The sequence below is a fragment of the Somniosus microcephalus genome, chromosome 3 (genome assembly GCF_052327205.1).
Source record: "Somniosus microcephalus isolate GS21.2 chromosome 3, FLI_Smic_1.0, whole genome shotgun sequence".
Taxonomy (NCBI): Eukaryota; Metazoa; Chordata; class Chondrichthyes; order Squaliformes; family Somniosidae; genus Somniosus; species Somniosus microcephalus.
The window spans coordinates 267,668,068-267,689,976 of NC_140989.1; the positions used below are offsets into that span (position 1 = coordinate 267,668,068).

Consider the following 21,909-nt stretch of genomic DNA (forward strand, 5'->3'; position numbering starts at 1 on the left):
CCCAAGCCCCTGGGAAGATTGCTTCTCCCTTGGTTAAGATGCTATTTTGATTCCGGACCCTGTGCTTCTACACCAGGCAGCTGAACAAAGTCCAGAGAGTGATATGTGTATTGTTAATCATTCTGGGAAGCTGTAAAATGAGGCATCATAAAACTCAGTTCATTCTCTGCAGAAATAAGCCTTCCAGAAACTCAGCGTAAATGGCATATAAAGAAAAAAACAAACTTTCATTTAGTTAACAAAGAAAACTGGGTTGTTCCACAGAATATCTGGTAATGACATCTATGGCAGTATTACCAAGCTCATCATACTCTGCTGCCCTGAGACGATGGCCAGGCCGCATCAGTCCTCCAAGGCTCCTGCTGGAACTATCTCAAGTGAGAGAGCAGCGAGGAGAAGCTGGAGGCTAGCACTGGAAGGGCACACAGTTGTGACACCAAGGAGAGGCATAGTATTAAAGAACAGTGGGAAGGCACACCGATCTACTTTAATTTAAATATTTTTATCACTGACAGGATAAGTGTGAAATGATTTGGTATAAAGTGGAGGAATGCTTGTGAGAAAGAGCGGTAGCATGGTTTCCAAATGGGAGCATTGGTAGTTGTGGAGAGAGCTCCATGTCAGCACATAAATGAGTTGATGTAAAGGAGGACTGTACTGGCAGGACTGGTTTTGCAGTGAGCACAGTGAAGGTGACTGTCAGCTGGAAATGGGGTCTCCTGGGTGATCTCTTCCAGCCATGAGGCCTCGGCTGCCTACTCACTCCGCTATCCTACTTCACTTTCCTTTTCCACCTCTAGTGAATCAAAATTGTGCAGCATTCAACAAATGATGATGATGTGAGAGACCCTGGCCGTACTTTATGCCAGCATTCCGCCAGATCTGTATAGGCACATGAAGTGTACCTTCAGAATCCCTATAGTTTACTCGATCACAATATGGGGGGTACCAGGAGCCTCTCTGCATCGGTACTAGGGAAAAAGGGTTAGCAGGGAAATGAAGTGGGCTCATGAGCCAGCATTGCCAGTCCTCCCTGAGTTGCTCCTCCTCTTCATCCTCAAGACCTCCAAGAACAGGTATAGGGGGGTCACGAATAGAAACAATAACAACAACTTATATTTAGATAGCGCCTTTAACGTAGTAAAATGTCCCAAGGCACTTCACAAGAGAGTTATCAAACAAAATTTGACAACAAGCCACATAAGGAGATATTAGGACAGATGACCAAAAGCTTGGTCAAAGCAGTAGGTTTAAGGAGCATCATAAAGGAGGAGAGAGATGTAGAGAGGTGGAGAGGTTTAGGGAGGGAATTCCAGAGCTCAGGGCCTAGGCAGCTGAAGGCATGGCTGCCAATGCTGGGGTGAAAGAAATTGGGAATACACAAGAGGCCAGAATTGGAGCAGTGCAGAGATCTCAGAGGGTTGTTGGGCTGGAGGAGATTACAGAGATAGGGAGGGCCAAGGCCATTGAGGGATTTGAAAACAAGGATGAGAATTTTAAAATCGGGGTGTTGTCAGGCCGGGTAGGTCAGCGAGCACAGGGATGATGGGTGAACTCACAATCAACGGATCAGATCAAAGCTCTGCAGTCCTGCCACATCCAGTCGCGAATGGTGGTGGACCATTAAACAACTAACAGGAGGAGGAGGCTCCATGAATATCCCCATCCTCAATGATGGTGGAGCCCAGCACGTGAGTGCAAAAGACAAGGCTGAAGCGTTTGCAACCATCTTCAGCCAGAAGTGCCGAGTGGATGATTCATATTGGTCTCCTCCTGCGGTCCCCATCATCACAGAAGCCAGTCTTCAGCCAATTCGATTCACTCCACGTGATATCAAGAAACGGCTGAGAGCACTGGATACAACAAAGGCTATGGGACCTGACAAAATCCCGGCTATCGTGCTGAAGACTTGTGCTCCAGAACTAGCCACGCCTCTAGGCAAGCTGTTCCAGTACAGCTACAACACTGGCATCTATCCGACAATGTGGAAAACTGCCTAGCTGTGCCCTGTCCACAAAAAGCAGGACAAATCCAACCTGACCAATTACTGTCCCATCAGTCTACTTTCAATCATCAGCAAAGTGATGGAAGATGTCATCGACAGTGCTATCAAGCGGCACTTACTCACCAATAACCTGCTCACTGATGCTCAGTTTGGGTTCCGCCAAGAACACTTGGCTTCAGACCTCATTACAGCCTTGGTCCAAGACCTCATTACCCCTTATCCTAAGGACTGAGATGAGGAGGAATTTCTTCACCCAGAGAGTGGTCAACCTGTGGAATTCTCTACCACAGAAGGCAGTTGAGGCCAACTTATTAAATATATTCAAGAAGGAGTTAGATATATTTCTTAAGGCTAAAGGGATCAAGGGATATGGGGAGAAAGCAGGGACAGGGTACTGAATTTGGATGATCAGCTATGATCTCATTAAATGGCGGAGCAGGCTCGAGGGGCCGAATGGCCTACTCCTACTCCTATCTTCTATGTTTCTATGTTGTGCAGGCACTGTACTGCACTTTTGGAATACCAAGCATATGGAGGGAGTCATCTGAGAAACTGGGTGCAGCCCTCTGCCTCTGTGCAGTCATGTTTGCAAGTGTTTGGAACATTCCAATGGTTCTTTTTTTTAATTAGTTTTTATGGGATGTGGGCGTCGCTGGCAAGACCAGCATTTATTGCCCATCCCTAATTGCCCTCGAGAAGGTGGTGGTGAGACACCTTCTTGAACCGCTGCAGTCCGTGTGGTGAAGGTACACCCACAGTGCCGTTAGGGAGGGAGTTTCAAGATTTTGACCCAGAGACGATGAAGGATCAACGATATACTTCTAAGTCAGGATGGTGTGTGACTTGGAGGTGGTGGTGTTCCCATGCGTCTGCTGCCCTTGTCCTTCTAGGTGGAAGAGGTTGCTGGTTTGGGAGGTGCTGCCGAAGAGGCCTTGGCGAGTTGCTACAGTGCATCTGGTAGATGGTACACACTGCAGCCATGGTACACCGGTGGTGGAGGGATTAAATGTTTAAGGTGGTAGATGGGGTGCCAATCAAGTGGGTTGCTTTGTCCTGGATGGTGTCGAGCTTCTTGAGTGTTGTTGGAGTTGCACGCATCCAGGCAAGTAGAGAGTATTCCATCACACTCCTTACTTGTGCCTTGTAGATGGTAGAAAGGCTTTGGAGAGTCAGGAGGTGAGACACTCACCGCAGAATACCTAGCCTCTGATCTGCTCTTGTTGCCACAGTATTTATGTGGCTGGTCCGGTTAAGTTTCTGTTCAATGGTGACCCCCCCAGATGTTGATGGTGGGGGATTCGGTGATGGTAATGCCATTGAAAGTCAGGGGGTGGTGGTTAGGCTCTCGCTTGTTGGAGATAATTATTGCCTGGCACTTCTGTGGCGCGAATGTCACCTGCCCCTTATCAGCCCAAGCCTGAACATCGTCCAGGTCTTGTTGCATGCGGGCATGGACTGCTTCATTATCTGAGGAGTTGTGAATGGCACTGAACACTGTGCGGTCATCAGCGAACAGCCCCATTTCTGACCTTATGTTGGAGGGAAGGTCATTGATGAAGCAGCTGAAGATGGTTGGGCCTAGGACACTGCACTGAGGAACTCCTGCAGCGATGTCCAGGGGCTGTGATGATTGACCTTCAATCACCACAACCATCTTCCTTTGTGCTAGGTATGACTCCAGCCAGTGGAGAGTTTTCCCCCGGATTCCCACTGACTTCAGTTTTACTAGGGCTCCTTCATGCCACACTCGGTCAAATGCTGCCTTGATGTCAAGGGCAGTCACTCTCACCTCACCTCTGGAATTCAGCTCCTTTGTCCATGTTTGAACCAAGGCTGTAATGAGGTCGGAAGCCGAGTGGTCTTGGCGAAACCCAACTGGGCATCAGTGAGCAGGTTATTGGTGAGTAAGTGCCACTTGATAGGACTGTCGATGACACCTTCCATCACTTTGCTGATGATTGAGAGCAGACTGATGCGGCGGTAATTGGCCGGATTGGATTTGTCCTGCTTTTTGTGGACAGGACATACCTGGGCAGTTTTCCACATTGTCGAATAGATGCCAGTGTTGTAGCTGTACTGGAACAGCTTAGCTAGAGGCGTGGCTAGTTCTGGAGCACAAGTCTTCAGCACGATAGCAGGGATGTTGTCAGGGCCCATAGCCTTTGCTGTATCCAGTGTGCTCAGCCGTTTCTTGATATCACGTGGAGTGAAGCGAATTGGCTGAAGACTGGCTTCTGTGATGATGGGGACCTGAGGAGGAGGCCTAGATCGATCATCCACTCGGCACTTCTGGTTGAAGATGGTTGCAAACACTTCAGCCTTGTCTTTTGCACTCACGTGCTGGGCTCCACCATCATTGAGGATGGGGATATTCATGGAGCCTCCTCCTCCTGTTAGTTGGTTAATGGTCCACCACCATTCACGACTGGATGTGACAGGACTGCAGAGCTTTGATCTGATCCGTTGATTGTGGGATCGCTTAGCCCTGTCTATAGCATGCTGCTTCCGCTATTTAGCATGCATGTAGTCCTGTGTTGCAGCTTCCCCAGGTTGGCACCTAATTTTTAGGTACGCCTGGTGCTCCTCCTGGCATGCTCTTCTACACTCCTTATTGAACCAGGGTTGGTCCCCTGGCTTGATGGTAATGGTAGAGTGAGGGATATGCCGGGCCATGAGGTTACAGATTGTGGTGGAAAACAATTCTGCTGCTGCTGATGGCCCACAGCGCCTTATAGATGCCCAGTTTTGAGCTGTTAGATCTGTTCTGAATCTATCCCATTTAGCACAGTGGTAGTGCCACACAACACAATGGAGGGTGTCCTCAGTGTGAAGACAGGATTTTGTCTCCACAATGACTGTGCGGTGGTCACTGCTATCAATACTGTCATGGACAGATGCATCTGCGACAGGTAGATCGGTGAGGACGATGTCAAGTAGGTTTTTCCCTCGTGTTGGTTGTCTCACCACCTGTCGCAGGCCCAGACTGGCAGTTATGCCCTTCAGGACTCAGCCAGCTCGGTCAGTAGTGGTGCTACCGAGCCACTCTTAGTGATGGACATTGAAGTCCCCCACCCAGAGTACATTCTGCACCCTTGCTACTTTCAGTGCTACTTCCAAGTGGTGCTCAGCATGGAGGAATACTGATTCATCAGCTGAGGGAGGGCAGTAGGTGGTTATCAGCAGGTAAGCATGCACACCCTTTCAAATGATTCACTGGAGTGATTTTTAGTTAATGAAATATTGGGTTTTAAAAGTTGACAGAAAAGTATGACCAAAAATGATGATAATAGGAAGTGATGTTTTTAGACAGAGAGCATATGCTCTACGAAAGATTTCTAATAATATAGATGTATTATCTGCGCATGAAAGCAAATCAAGACAATTTGCTTATGTGCCCAATTTTGTGATTACACACATGGAGAAAAATATTGTTGCCATAATAATTTGACCAATAGGGCAATGGTCCTACTAGAGCGTCAATACTGGTAAGTTACAATAATTGTGCAACGCGTAGAATAATGCACAGGACACACAGAATGATGCAATCAACTTTGAGGTGATAGTCAGTCATAAAACTCATGCAATATTGCTGACTTCAGCCTCTGACCCACAGAAGCTGGGAACTGTACAATATGAAAATGATGCTCATATAGCAACCCAACAGATCTGATAACTGTTTCTATGTGTGCGTGCAGCAGGCAGATAAAACACTGATTATAATTAGACTTGTTTACAATCTGAATGGTTATATCAGTGATTTGGTGACACAACAGGCTGGTTCATGAATTAGTTGTTGGGCTCATGCCTGCAATTTTCTACATGGCGCTACAATATAACAGGAGAAAATGTATGAAACTTGGGATTTTGATTCATTAAGAATATTAACAGACAGTGGTATGAATTCTTTCCTATTTCACACTACCTGCTCCAATTCCTCTGATCCTTTCCCTTCATATTACATCCAATTCTCCCTTTTGCCATCGAACCTATCTCTTCATTTATGCCTTTGATGGCTCCAATAGTTCTGCTGCCCTCAAATCCTCACTCATTCCTCATGGCCCTCATGTCTGAGCCACCTCCCCCCCCCCCCCCCCCACCCCCCGCCGCCCATTACTTACTGCCTCTTATGCCTAATGACTTTCATGCCTTTTAGTCCATGGTCCATAGGCTGGGGAGGAAAATCTAAAATCTAAAATCAAATCACCTTCTCTGTGCCCTTCCTGACATTCAGCATTAGCAGAAGCCAGGGAACAGATTAATTATCCATGTTTTTGGCCAGAGAACGTTTTGTGACCTGAAAGACTTAAGAAAGGTGGAACAAATAAAGCATATTGCAAAAAATTGAAGAGAATGAATAGGTTTTCCAGAACTTATTAACCAAATAATTTAGAGTTGTTAACATTTTGTTTGTTCCAGAAGATTGGCAGCAATGGTTTTCTTAAACATTGGTTTTCTTAAATATGGATTGAATTGGAATTAATTTATGATCAGTTAAGAACAATGGCCTACTTCAACATATTGATGATCATGTCAGACCAAATAAGGTCATGAATAATGCTTAAAGCTTTGGTTCAATTCTGGGTATCCAAATGATGGGTACCTGATGCGCTGCAAGCACTTGCTTTTGGGCAGGCTATTTTGATTTAACTCAAGCTCTCCCTCATAGATGTACCTTCAACTCCCTCTCCGCCTGCCTCGAACGTTTCCCTCCTGATCTCCTGATATATGTCCATGCACATCCATCTGTACTTCTTTCCTTCACTCTTGCAGCAAAAGAAATGCTACTGGGAGTCAAAGCTACTCAGTGTTCCTCATACTGTGAAACTGGCCTGTTCTTCATAATGAGTGTAGGGTGGCTACAGAATGCCAGAGAGGCTGGAATTCATTGACTCTCTCACTGCAAGAGAAGGGTATAGCAATATACATGGATGCACACTAAGAGAGGCGGAGGAAGACTATTTGAAGACTATTTGAAGGTTCATGAGAAAACTCCCAGAGAAATGCAAAGGAAGAGATATTTGCATGTATACACAGTCTATTAGCATAGTAAATTGTCTAGTTGTGCATCGCATAATTACTTGTTTTAGAGTATAGTGACTGTTATTATGTGGGCAAATTCAGCACCCATTCTGCACTAACATTTTCCTGCAATAAACAGCAATAAAGTGACTTACCAGCTAATCGATTTGTGATAGTATTAGTTGAGGGAGAAATTTTGGCCAGAACTCCCTGCTCTTCTTCAAATTGTGCAATGGGATCTATAATTCCCAGAGCCTTGGTTTTGCATCTCAACCTCCTAGAATGCAGAACTCCCTCAAAACTGTACTAAAATAGCAGCCTAGATTAGACATTCAAGTTCTGCTGTAGGCCTTGAATGCTTCCAAAAACCTTCGGACCAGAGGCAAGTGTGTTATTAACTGAGGCAAGGTGACACAGGCGACTGGGGCAGGCACTAAAAAGCATAAGAGGTCTAGGGAGAGGAGTGAGGATATTAAAATATCAGGTGGATTAGATATGAGGATCATTAAGCACGAGGGCCACCAGGGGAAGGAAGATCAGTGACAAATGAGGAAAGAAAAACCAAAGATAGAAAATGGGACGCATGGAGTGTGAGGTGAGAGAAAATCAGAATCAGTCATTGTCATTGTTAGATCCGTGTATCTTGATGTTGTGTCCTTCAATAATTAGACAACAAGACTGCAGGGAACGATTCAACAGGTGTTTACTGAATGAGGGTTACTCTAGAACTAACTGTACAGATCACTACTCAGGGTTTATATACAGGTGTGGTCACTGCCGGTACTACAGTATACAGGAGCTGTAAAAAGTAGTTCTCCCCTTAAAGGTACATACATTACAATTCCTCCCCTTTTAGATTAACAGTACCATAACACTCATTTAACAATTAAATATCAAACTAATTACAATTAACACTTTTAACATGCAACATTAACTGAAAATAGTCTATTTATAAATTCAGTCTTTGGGGAGGCTTCCTGATTCTTTCTGGATAACGCCTTTCCCGAGTGTCTCGCTCTTGGTGCGGAGGCGATTCTAACACCCTGTCATCAGTTGATTCATCAGCTTCCAATGCTATTGTTTCTGAGGTAGATGCGACCTGTACGTCGGGTTCCTCACCAGGTACGTATGGCCGAGACATGGGGTTGACTCGTTCCTGTGACTCTAGGATCTGGTCAGCATGGCGTCTCACAATGTTCTCCCCAACATCCACTGTGTACATTAGTGGCCCCTGCTATGTGCATATCGTTCCTGGTTGCCATTTCTCTGTTCGGTAGTCGCGGGCCAAGACTGGTTGCCCTACATTGAAGTTCCTTGTCGGCTTCTCATTGATGTGCTGGAATTGCTTACACTCAACATCTCTACGTACATTTGGTCTGAGCAAATCCAGACGAGATCTTAACCTTCGGTTAAAGAACATCATGGCCGGGGCCTGGTTGGTGACTGCATGTGTCGCATTCCGGTAGGCGAACAGGAAATTGTCCACCTTGTGCTGCAGCGGAATGTTGTCATTGTACATAGCCTTTATTGCCTTCTTAAAGGTTTCTACGAACCTCTCAGCCAATCCATTTGTGGCTGGATGATACGGGGCGGATGTGTAATGCCTTACCTCATTCCTTTTCATAAATCTTCGAAACTCTTCGGACACAAACTGTGGTCCGTTATCAGAGCAAATCTGCTCTGGCAAGCCGTTCCTGGCAAAAATGGTCCGTAGGACTGCAATAGTTTTCTCCGTGGTGGTGGAGGACATTTTGATCACCTGAGGCCATTTCGAGTGCGCATCCACGGCTATTAAAAACATTGAGTCCATGAATGGACCAGCAAAATCAATATGCACCCGTTGCCATGGAGATGAGGGCCACTCCCATGGGTGTAGAGGGGCATGTGGTGGTGCATTTTGGACCTTCTGGCATCCTGAGCAGCTCTTTGTCAGGTCCTCGATTTGCTGATCGATCCCCGGCCACCACACATAAACCCTAGCAAGGCTTTTCATTTTCACCCCTCCCAGATGACCTTCGTGAAGCTCACTGAGCACTCTCTCCCTTAACTTCGGTTGAATTACCACTCGGGATCCACACATCAAGGTCCCCTGGCATACTGACAGCTGTTCTCTTCTGGATGAGAATGCTGGCAACAGTGAGTCGCCATGTGCTGGCCATCCCTTCACCGTCAAATCATATACCCGAGACAGTGTCGGGTCATTTCGGGTCTCCTTCTCCATACCAGCGTTAGTTACTGGCAAGCATTCAATTATAGTCGAATGAAATATTTCGACAGGATCCACTGCTGGTGCTTCCTCCGCAGTAGGCAGTGGCAGGCGTGATAGCCCATCAGCGTTTCCACGCTGTTTCGTGCCCTTCTACTCGATTTCATATTGGTGCGCCCCTAGAAAAAGGGACCATCTTTGTAGCCGTTGCGCAGTCATCACCGGAACGCCCTTCTTTGGATTAAAGATGGAGACAAGTGGTTGGTGGTCAGTCAGCAAGGTGAGCTTCTGCCCGTGCAGATAGTGATTGAACTTTTTCACTCCCCACACTAGGCTGAGGGCCTCCCTGTCAATCTGGGCGTAGTTACGCTCGGCTGAGGTTAGTGACCGAGATGCAAAGGCTACTGGCCTCTCCGAGCCGTCCGGGAATTTGTGCGACAGCACCGCTCCAATGCCATAGGGTGATGCATCACACGCCAACCGAATTGGTAATGCTGGGTTGAAATGAGCCAACACCTCTTTTGATGTGATCAATGCTTTGTTCTTCTGGAAAGCTCGTTTACATTCGTCACTCCACTTCCATGGTACCCCCGTTTGCAGTAGGGTGTTCAGTGGGTGTAGTACGGTAGACAAATTCAGCAAGAACTTATGGTAGTAGTTCACCAGCCCGAGGAACGACCTCAGTTGTGATACATTTTCCGGTGCTGGAGCCTTGACTACTGCCTCAATCTTTTCAGGGGACTTATGTAACCCCTCTTTATCAATAACGTGGCCACAATACGAGATCTGCTTCTGGAAAAACTCGCATTTGTGGCGATTAGCTTGGAGCCCATATTCCTTCAATCTAGTGAGCACCTGCTCCAGGTTGGCGAGGTGATCACTGTCATTTTTGCCCGTGACCAGGATGTCGTCCAAATAACACTGGGTCCCTGGAATCCCTTGCAGGCCTTGTTCCATTGCCCTTTGCCAAATAGCCGGAGCTGATGCTACCCCGAACACCAGCCGGTTGTATTGGTAGAGACCTTTATGAGTGTTGATCGTGAGGTACTGTTTCGAGGCTTCTTCTACCTCCATTTGCAGGTACGCCTGGGCCAGATCAATCTTAGTGAAGTGTTTCCCTCCAGATAGTGAGGCGAAAAGATCTTCAATCCGCGGAAGCGGATATTGTACAGTGTGAAGGACTGGGTTCACTGTCACCTTAAAGTCCCCACAGATACGAACCTTCTTTGGTTCCCCAGGCGTATTACTCAACGACCTCTTCATTACAGGGATGATGGGTGTAGCCCACTCGCTCCAGTCCACTTTGGACAGTACTCCTGAACGTTCCAAACCTTCCAGCTTTGCTTCGACGGCTGGGCGGATCGCATAAGGTACCGGTCTGGCCTTAAAAAACTTTGGGCTTGCATTTTCCTCTATTTTAATCATTGCTGTTATGCCTTTTAGTGTTCCGAGTCCCTGCTGGAACACTTCTTGTGCGTCAGTTAGCATTTTTGACAGTCGTCCAGGTGTGACATCGTCATCCTTTTTGGCATCTACAGTCAGTGCTTGTATGGAATGCCAATCTAGCTGTATCTTCCGGGTCCATTCACGTCCTAGTAGTGGTGGTCCTCCATCTGGCAATACATATAGGTCCATTTTTGGTGTTTCCTTGCCGTTATATATAACGTTCACCCTTATTTTTCCTTTGGGGTAGACTTTTTGCCCCGTGTACATCTTCAAGACAATCTTTGTATCTCTCAAGGGTATATGTGAGAATAGCCGCTTGTAGTCCCTTCGGTTTATGACTGTTAGGGCTGATCCTGTGTCCAATTCCATTTTCACTTGGACTCCTGCTATCTTGAGCATGACCCAGATAGTTTGGTGATCCTCCGTTTTGATCACATTATGTAGTTTCAGACAACCCAGCCCCTTGCTTCCGGAGTCTGTATCACTTTTCTGTTCGTCTGAACTACTCTCCGTCACCTTATGTACCTTCTTGTACTTCTCCTGTGGAGATTTCTTGCTGCTGGTTTTCTTTCCTGACCTGCAGACTCTTGCTATGTGTCCTACTTTTCCACACTGTCTGCACACTTTGTCCTTGAACCAGCAATCATTATGGTCGTGTGTTGTTCTGCCGCAGTGATAGCACTTCACTGTTCCGTATGACATTTCATTTGTGCCATATTCTTGCGGTCTCCATTGTATCTTTGCCGTGCCCCGTGCTGCTGTTTCGTGTGATACTGCAATGCTGAAAGCCTTGTCCAGCGTAAGATCCTTTACTGATAGAAGCCGTTCCTGGGTTCCTTCACTCTGAAGCCCACACACAAACTTGTCCCTTAAAGTATCTGCTAGTCCCGTTCCAAACTGGCAGTGTTTCGATAGCTTGCGCAGTTCCGTTAAATACTCAGCATTACTTTAATCTTTATGCTGGTTCCTTTTGTGAAACTTAAATCTTTCTGCTATCAGCAGCGGTGTGGAGTTTAAGTGGTCCTGTAGGATTGACACTATGTTTTCAAAATCCTTTTCTACTGGCTTCTCTGGGGTTACTAGGTTTTGTAGTAAGCCATACGTTTTTGCACCCATTGAATTCAACAATACCAGCGCTTTCTTGTCATCTGGCACTTCATTCGCCTTGCAGTATACTTCTATGCGTTCGACATATGTCGTCCAATCTTCGACTTCATTGTCGAACGCTGTGATAGTGCCACTCTTCCGCATTTTTGGGTGTGGTTAGACTGGCTTAAAATGGTGTCTCCCACGCTTTCCTTTCTTCCCCGCTGCGACTTAAAATGGCGTCTCCCGCGCTTTCCTTTCTTCCCCGCTGCGGCTTAAAATGGCGTCTCCCGCGCTGCTGCCAACGCCGCTCTCGGCGGTCCTCGTGGCAAATGGTGATGCCCTGTGGGTTTCGTGCGCTGCTCCTGCGCTGCTGCCAATGCCGCTCTCTGCGGTCCTCGTGGCAATGGCAGCGCCTCGCGTTTTCCTGCGCGCCTCTCTCCCCCGTTGACGCTGCTCGGCCCTTGAACACCGGCTGCGCTCTGCGCGTTTTCCTGCGTGCCTCTCTCCCCCGTTGATGCTGCTCGGCCCTTGAACACTGGCTGCGCTCTGCTCTCTCTCGCCTCTCTCCCCCATTGACGCCGCTCGGTCCTGAACACCGGCTGCGCCCTGTGCGCTCTACCCTCTCTCTCTCCCCCGTCGACGCTGCTCGGCCTTTTTCTGTGCTGCTCGGTCAGCTCTAGCCGCCGCTGTCCGGGAAGGGTCTGCGCAGTACCTGTTGCCAGCCCGTTTCGCTGGACCACCGTGACTGGAAAGCCAAGCCTGGCTCTCGACAGCCTCCCCTGCGATGCTCAAATCTCCGCTGGATGACTGGGCGGTTGCCCGTGGTCGACGCCCGTGCTGCTGGACTCGACCTCCTTCCACTGTTCTCCAGGAGCGAATCCCTGGGAGGTGATGCAGAGTTGCAGGTAGGTTTGAATCTGCTCGTCGCCAATGTTAGATCCGTGTATCTTGATGTTGTGTCCTTCAATACTTAGACAACAAGACTGCAGGGAACGATTCAACAGGTGTTTACTGAATGAGGGTTACTCTAGAACTAACTATACAGATCACTACTCAGGGTTTATATACAGGTGTGGTCACTGCCGGTACTACAGTATACAGGAGCTGTAAAAAGTAGTTCTCCCCTTAAAGGTACATACATTACAGTCATTGTCTGTTATTTTTCCACAGTGAACTAAATCTTAGGGTTTGAAAGTTACTTCCTGTTACTTTATTGCCTAAAGGTGCATGCACTACATTGAGATTGAGCAACAAATGGCTGTGTTAGAGCCTTGACATTTAAATAATTGGGAAACACTAAATATATCCAGTTGCATCTATTATCATAGAACGTTACAACACAGAAACGGACAATTTGGTCCATTCCAGTCTACACCCATATTTTATCCACTCCCATTAGTCTAATTAATCACCTCTTGATTGCTCCTATAGTTTTTTTACAAGCAACTATCTAATTCCCTTTACAAAAAAATTCTGGATTCTGGTTCAGCAACTTCTGTCAGAGAATTTCACATTCTAAACACTCTTAGTGTAAATATTCCATTTTGGCCTTTCGATTATCTTAAATGTGTGCACTTTCATTACTGTCATACTGAGCAGTGGAAACAATCTATCATATGAACATAGGAACAGGAGTAGGCCATTCAGCCCCTCGAGCCTGTTCTGCCATTCAATGGATGATCTGTATCTTAACTCCATTTACCCACCTTGGTCTCATAACCTTTAATAACCTTGCCTAACAAAAATCTATCAATCTCAGTTTTGGAAATTTTCAATTGACCCCTAGCCTCAACAACTTTTTGGGGGAGTGAGTTCCAGATTTCTACTACCCTTTGTGTGAAGAAGTGCTTTCTCACTTCACCCCTGATGGCCTAGCTCTAATTTGATCGCTATTTACCTTATCATAACACTTCTATCGGGTCACCCCATGAACTTCTAACGCCCAGTGAAAAAACCCTCTCTTCATTTCTTTAACCCAGGAATGCGGGGTTATGAAGAGAGACATAAGAAGTCCTTCTTTATTCCTATGATTATATTTGCACAGGTAGTGCGGGTATCTGAGTATGTAGAACTTGTCAAGGAAATAATAGCAAAAGGTGATGTTGTATTCTAATTAGTAATGATTGATGTCATATACTGGCCCTCTGGTCTTGGATGGGGAGTTTCTGAAGAGGTGGGTCCCAGGAAAGTTTCCTGATGCTCTGATTGGTTCATGGGAACTGTGTTGGTGATAATTTCCTTCTCCAAACTGTTCAAAAGAATCACTTTGTCCTTTGGGGGTTCATTCGTATTCAAAGACCTGTCATTCCAGCTTGTTTTTTTTAAGCTCCATGTAAAGAAATGTAATGGAGTTTGTAAATATGCTGAAAATATGCTTAATATTAACAACTCTGCAGCAGGTAAATTGCTTTCTTTAAGATAATGCACTGACCGTTTCATTTTGTTTTAGTGAACGTCATTTTGAAAAGTTGCAATCACCATGTTATTGCCAAAAGTATTAATGAATTTAAAGATTGTTGTTTTTCTTTTTCCTGCAGGTGTCATATTGCCAGTCCGGTGAGTTTAAATATCTAATACGACTTTATTAAATAGAGCAGTAAAACGAGAGTGTCTCTCTGAATCCTTTGATTCTCATCAGCAAGTTCAGTTCGGATCCGGTAATTAGTTGTTTAAACTGGGATTTGAGGTCAGGTTTGGGGCTACCTTTTTGCAGTGGTGGTTCGTTTTAAATTTAGTGAGACTGAGAATCCCATTACACAGAGTATGGAAAGTATTGCAGCAATGCGCATCTTTGTAGATTGCGTATCTGAGAATGTTTAAATACACCTTGCCGGTCTTGGATGTGGTATTTCAGATAATCCTTCCTGTCCCTTTCAAGGATCCTTGTCCTGCTGCGCCTGTGGTTAGACCTCCTTCTGAGTATTACTGATGTTATCAGCTGTTGAAAGAAGCCGTGTTTAGAATTTAACTCGGACACACATACACACACATCAAATAAAAAATACTTCTTATCACACTGGGTCTCCGGAAAAACCAGCAGAACAAATTCCATTGCTTGAGAGTTGCCTATTTTAAATAAATCAATAGAGGTGACGCTGAGTTGCCCCAGTGTCACTCACAGAAAGACAACTTTACATGTGGCCCCTCAAACTGAGGAGGCTCCACTAATTAAACATAACATCTAATTAAACTAAAATACTTACTAATCCCTAATCATATTTAAATTTGGTTTGGACTCAAGTACATACCAGTAAGGTAGCTACGACAGGAAATTAGATAGTACACCGTCACCCAACTTTCATTGGATTCAAAAATGACTTATTTTCGCACGTGTGTTTATTTAAACTTCCCTGTGGTTAAGATAGAGTTTAAATATAACTTTTAACATAATTTCAACCACTCATTTCTTTCAATTTTATGCAATGCTACCATACACTAAAGTCAGGCGAGATCAATAGGAAAAACAGTAACGATTAAATTAAACACTATTTATTTGACTAGTAATTTACGCACTCTGAATGCAATCAGAGCCGGTTTAACAATTCTGGGAGCCCTGGGCACCAAGAACATTTGGGGCCCATTCTGCACCCCCCGCACAAACCAACCCATTAAAACACAAATGCATGAAGAAATAGGCCCGCAGAAAGTTTACACACTGCATTAATAATGAAGCAAATCATATTACAATATACTAAGTGGAAATTAAACTGATCATGCAGTTTCCGTTCTGCTGAGGTTTTCTGGGGTCCCTCGGCCCCTTGCGTTATTCTACCCCTGAATATAATACTTGTATCCTGGATAATGCGACTTCTGGTTTGAAATGAACACCACTAATTTGTTTCTTTTTTAAATAAAGTAACAGTCGCATACGTGAATGCTCTGTATACACCTAATTGATTTAATTGACTTTGACTTAGTGATTATATTTCAAATACGATTAATAACAAGATACATATCCATTGTTTGCAATAATTCTCCGGGGCTTGGTGTCAAAGAAGTAATATTAAGAATCGACCAACTGCGACTCTCCCTCTTTCTTTAAAATGTCACCAATGTAATATGAAAAAATTAGTAAAAAGCGAAATACTGCGGGTATATTGTTAAGGTTTTATTGCCACCTACTGTTGAATTTTAATGTACGTCGTTTTTAAGAATTGTCTCCTCGTGCATTGGAGCTACAAGGGTAGGAAGTGGTCTTATATTAAAATAGTTGGTGCTATTAACGGACACCGCTTCCAGTTGTTTGAAGATGCATTAATCTATTTAAAGTAAGTGAGTTAAACGCAGAGAAGTGTCAACCAATGCGTTATTTACCGCTAATAGTAAGTCCCAGGCGATTTTCCTAGGCGCTACCGCTTTTTATATGTTTGTTATCATTGGTAGATCATGTTAATTTTCTCACTGGGAATAACATTCTGTTTTATAGAGAAACCTGGTTATCATTTCATTTAAATTCACTGACTGTAAAACAGTAAATAGCATACAATAAAATAATCTCAATTATAATAGGATGGGTAACAGAGCCAAATTTACAGAAAGCATTGTCTTTCTTTACATTGACCCATGAAAGGAATCGGCAGAAACTCAATGTCACAGGCTTCTGGAATAGAGAAATATTGGGATACATTTTCAACTTGCTGCCAGGGCGTGAAATCAATGAAGATGACATTCTGCGGTTTTTATAATGACCCACAAAGCCGGTTTTATGTCTGGGCGGCAAGGTGACAATCTACCCCATTGTAGTAGTTAATTCGATCACATTTTCCAGAACCTTTGCTTTAACAAGATTATTACTTAATACTTGGAAAAACGGATGTTTGGGTGCAGCAATGTTTAACCACTGCTTTTCAACTGCTGGAATAAAAGCATCCAAAGCTGGCACATCGATGGGTTTCATGTGTTAATTTTTTTATTTCAGATGTCCGGCTTTTGCAGTTGTTTCCCCCCCTCTTTGTATTTCTGCTCCTGGACCTAAATTAAAGCGAGCCCAGGAAGAGAGTGAAATTATTTACTGCGGCATTTCCTGTTATTTAAAGGAGGAGGTTCCTCCATACACATATAGAGACATTGACGTCATCATTTTTTATTGTAAAATCTTATGATCCCAACCACATGGTCGACGTTGGTTCCGAGTGTGAAGGGAGTGTCTGCCATGATGCGTAAGGCTGGATGGACTGGTTGGTCTGGTCCTGTCCGACACTTGCATCTGTTTGTATCTTGAGTACTCTCATTTCAATCATTTATACTGGTTTCTAATGGGCAGATAGAACTGATGAGAGAAATTTCAGATGAAATTAAGGAAAAAAAGCTGGCAAAATATTTAGAATGTTTGGAATTAGATTTCAGGACAATTCTTGCGTAAAACAATGCATAGAAGATTGGGCTCTGGGCACTTAGCAGAGAAATCTGACGCACAAGACTGAAAGCATGGCTTAATATGAGGATGAAAGGATGGGAACCTGCCGAAGACCCTTCCAGACCGGCATGCAAGGCGGAGTCGCTGGCATGCAAAGTCTTAGAGATCTGGTGTTAGACAGAATAATGAAGATGATATTTGAGACAATGAAGGGGGAGGAAATATGATCCACTCTTTTACCTATGCGCCCGAAAGCGGGCTTGCTAGATAGCAAGAGTTCGAGCTAGCTGCTGTGATGCATACACTGCTACTGTGACCAAGCACTCTGTGCAATGTGACCGGCCAGATCAGCTTATTAGCTGTTCCAGGACACAAGTGTGAGGAGGGAGAACAAAAATAGCCGGAGGTTCAAGTGGAGCTCCTCTGAAGATATCCGTGGGACTGGTCTACCAGAATAAGTGATCACAAAAATTCTGTTTGACTTAGATTTTTTTTTGTTGAAAGAGCAACTGGAAAGGAAATCATCCGGAGATCAAATAAATATGGAGCTCTCACATGAAATGAGCAGAGTGCTACAAGTACAGTGATCGCTAGCATAGAGTGCTACAAGTACAGTGATCACTAGCATAGAGTGCTACAAGTAGTGATCACTAGCATAGAGTGCTACAAGTAGTGATCACTAGCATAGAGTGCTACAAGTACAGTGATCACTAGCATAGAGTGCTACAAGTAGTGATCACTAGCATAGAGTGCTACAAGTACAGTGATCACTAGCATAGAGTGCTACAAGTACAGTGATCGCTAGCATAGAGTGCTACAAGTACAGTGATCACTAGCATAGAGTGCTACAAGTACAGTGATCGCTAGCATAGAGTGCTACAAGTATAGTGATCGCTAGCATAGAGTGCTACAAGTAGTGATCACTAGCATAGAGTGCTACAAGTACAGTGATCGCTAGCATAGAGTGCTACAAGTACAGTGATCGCTAGCATAGAGTGCTACAAGTACAGTGATCGCTAGCATAGAGTGCTACAAGTATAGTGATCGCTAGCATAGAGTGCTACAAGTACAGTGATCGCTAGCATAGAGTGCTACAAGTACAGTGATCCCTAGCATAGAGTGCTACAAGTACAGTGATCGCTAGCATAGAGTGCTACAAGTACAGTGATCGCTAGCATAGAGTGCTACAAGTATAGTGATCGCTAGCATAGAGTGCTACAAGTACAGTGATCACTAGCATAGAGTGCTACAAGTAGTGATCGCTAGCATAGAGTGCTACAAGTACAGTGATCGCTAGCATAGAGTGCTACAAGTATAGTGATCGCTAGCATAGAGTGCTACAAGTACAGTGATCGCTAGCATAGAGTGCTACAAGTACAGTGATCGCTAGCATAGAGTGCTACAAGTACAGTGATCGCTAGCATAGAGTGCTACAAGTACAGTGATCGCTAGCATAGAGTGCTACAAGTACAGTGATCGCTAGCATAGAGTGCTACAAGTAGTGATCGCTAGCATAGAGTGCTACAAGTACAGTGATCGCTAGCATAGAGTGCTACAAGTACAGTGATCGCTAGCATAGAGTGCTACAAGTACAGTGATCGCTAGCATAGAGTGCTACAAGTAGTGATCGCTAGCATAGAGTGCTACAAGTACAGTGATCGCTAGCATAGAGTGCTACAAGTACAGTGATCGCTAGCATAGAGTGCTACAAGTACAGTGATCGCTAGCATAGAGTGCTACAAGTACAGTGATCGCTAGCATAGAGTGCTACAAGTACAGTGATCGCTAGCATAGAGTGCTACAAGTAGTGATCGCTAGCATAGAGTGCTACAAGTACAGTGATCACTAGCATAGAGTGCTACAAGTACAGTGATCGCTAGCATAGAGTGCTACAAGTACAGTGATCGCTAGCATAGAGTGCTACAAGTACAGTGATCGCTAGCATAGAGTGCTACAAGTACAGTGATCGCTAGCATAGAGTGCTACAAGTACAGTGATCGCTAGCATAGAGTGCTACAAGTAGTGATCGCTAGCATAGAGTGCTACAAGTACAGTGATCGCTAGCATAGAGTGCTACAAGTACAGTGATCACTAGCATAGAGTGCTACAAGTACAGTGATCGCTAGCATAGAGTGCTACAAGTACAGTGATCGCTAGCATAGAGTGCTACAAGTACAGTGATCGCTAGCATAGAGTGCTACAAGTACAGTGATCGCTAGCATAGAGTGCTACAAGTACAGTGATCGCTAGCATAGAGTGCTACAAGTACAGTGATCGCTAGCATAGAGTGCTACAAGTACAGTGATCGCTAGCATAGAGTGCTACAAGTACAGTGATCGCTAGCATAGAGTGCTACAAGTACAGTGATCGCTAGCATAGAGTGCTACAAGTACAGTGATCGCTAGCATAGAGTGCTACAAGTACAGTGATCACTAGCATAGAGTGCTACAAGTACAGTGATCGCTAGCATAGAGTGCTACAAGTACAGTGATCGCTAGCATAGAGTGCTACAAGTACAGTGATCGCTAGCATAGAGTGCTACAAGTACAGTGATCACTAGCATAGAGTGCTACAAGTACAGTGATCGCTAGCATAGAGTGCTACAAGTACAGTGATCGCTAGCATAGAGTGCTACAAGTACAGTGATCGCTAGCATAGAGTGCTACAAGTACAGTGATCGCTAGCATAGAGTGCTACAAGTACAGTGATCGCTAGCATAGAGTGCTACAAGTACAGTGATCGCTAGCATAGAGTGCTACAAGTACAGTGATCGCTAGCATAGAGTGCTACAAGTACAGTGATCACTAGCATAGAGTGCTGCAAGTACAGTGATCACTAGCATAGAGTGCTACAAGTACAGTGATCACTAGCATAGAGTGCTACAAGTACAGTGATCGCTAGCATAGAGTGCTGCAAGTACAGTGATCACTAGCATAGAGTGCTACAAGTACAGTGATCGCTAGCATAGAGTGCTACAAGTACAGTGATCGCTAGCATAGAGTGCTACAAGTACAGTGATCACTAGCATAGAGTGCTACAAGTACAGTGATCGCTAGCATAGAGTGCTACAAGTACAGTGATCGCTAGCATAGAGTGCTACAAGTACAGTGATCGCTAGCAGGGAGTGCTACAAGTACAGTGATCGCTAGCATAGAGTGCTACAAGTACAGTGATCGCTAGCATAGAGTGCTACAAGTACAGGGATCGCTAGCATAGAGTGCTACAAGTATAGTGATCGCTAGCATAGAGTGCTACAAGTACAGTGATCGCTAGCATAGAGTGCTACAAGTACAGTGATCGCTAGCATAGAGTGCTACAAGTACAGTGATCACTAGCATAGAGTGCTACAAGTACAGTGATCGCTAGCATAGAGTGCGACAAGTAGTGATCGCTAGCATAGAGTGCTACAAGTACAGTGATCACTAGCATAGAGTGCTACAAGTACAGTGATCACTAGCATAGAGTGCTACAAGTACAGTGATCGCTAGCATAGAGTGCTACAAGTACAGTGATCACTAGCATAGAGTGCTACAAGTACAGTGATCGCTAGCATAGAGTGCTACAAGTACAGTGATCACTAGCATAGAGTGCTACAAGTACAGTGATCGCTAGCATAGAGTGCTACAAGTACAGTGATCGCTAGCATAGAGTGCTACAAGTAGTGATCGCTAGCATAGAGTGCTACAAGTACAGTGATCACTAGCATAGAGTGCTACAAGTACAGTGATCACTAGCATAGAGTGCTACAAGTACAGTGATCGCTAGCATAGAGTGCTACAAGTACAGTGATCACTAGCATAGAGTGCTGCAAGTACAGTGATCGCTAGCATAGAGTGCTACAAGTACAGTGATCGCTAGCATAGAGTGCTACAAGTACAGTGATCGCTAGCATAGAGTGCTACAAGTACAGTGATCGCTAGCATAGAGTGCTACAAGTACAGTGATCACTAGCATAGAGTGCTGCAAGTACAGTGATCGCTAGCATAGAGTGCTACAAGTACAGTGATCGCTAGCATAGAGTGCTACAAGTACAGTGATCACTAGCATAGAGTGCTACAAGTACAGTGATCGCTAGCATAGAGTGCTACAAGTACAGTGATCGCTAGCATAGAGTGCTACAAGTATCGTGATCGCTAGCATAGAGTGTTACAAGTACAGTGATCGCAAGCATAGAGTGCTACAAGTATAGTGATCGCTAGCATAAAGTGCTACAAGTACAGTGATCGCTAGCATAGAGTGCTACAAGTACAGTGATCGCTAGCATAGAGTGCTACAAGTACAGTGATCGCTAGCATAGAGTGCTACAAGTACAGTGATCACTAGCATAGAGTGCTACAAGTACAGTGATCGCGAGCATAGAGTGCTACAAGTAGTGATCGCTAGCATAGAGTGCTACAAGTACAGTGATCGCTAGCATAGAGTGCTACAAGTATAGTGATCGCTAGCATAAAGTGCTACAAGTACAGTGATCGCTAGCATAGCGTGCTACAAGTACAGTGATCGCTAGCATAGAGTGCTACAAGTACAGTGATCGCTAGCATAGAGTGCTACAAGTACAGTGATCGCTAGCATAGAGTGCTACAAGTACAGTGATCACTAGCATAGAGTGCTGCAAGTACAGTGATCGCTAGCATAGAGTGCTACAAGTACAGTGATCACTAGCATAGAGTGCTACAAGTACAGTGATCACTAGCATAGAGTGCTGCAAGTACAGTGATCGCTAGCATAGAGTGCTACAAGTACAGTGATCGCTAGCATAGAGTGCTACAAGTACAGTGATCACTAGCA

General features: G+C 44.9%; 1 protein-coding gene across 1 annotated transcript in view; it reads left to right on the forward strand.

Annotated features, from left to right (window-relative positions):
- LOC147121900 (fibronectin-like) overlaps positions 1-21,909 on the forward strand; it is a 124,183-nt gene that overhangs the window by 36,849 nt on the left and 65,425 nt on the right. The window contains exon 2 of the mRNA XM_085978040.1: positions 14,303-14,321. Coding sequence (XP_085834166.1) covers positions 14,303-14,321 — 19 coding nt within the window. The remainder of the gene's footprint in view (positions 1-14,302; positions 14,322-21,909) is intronic.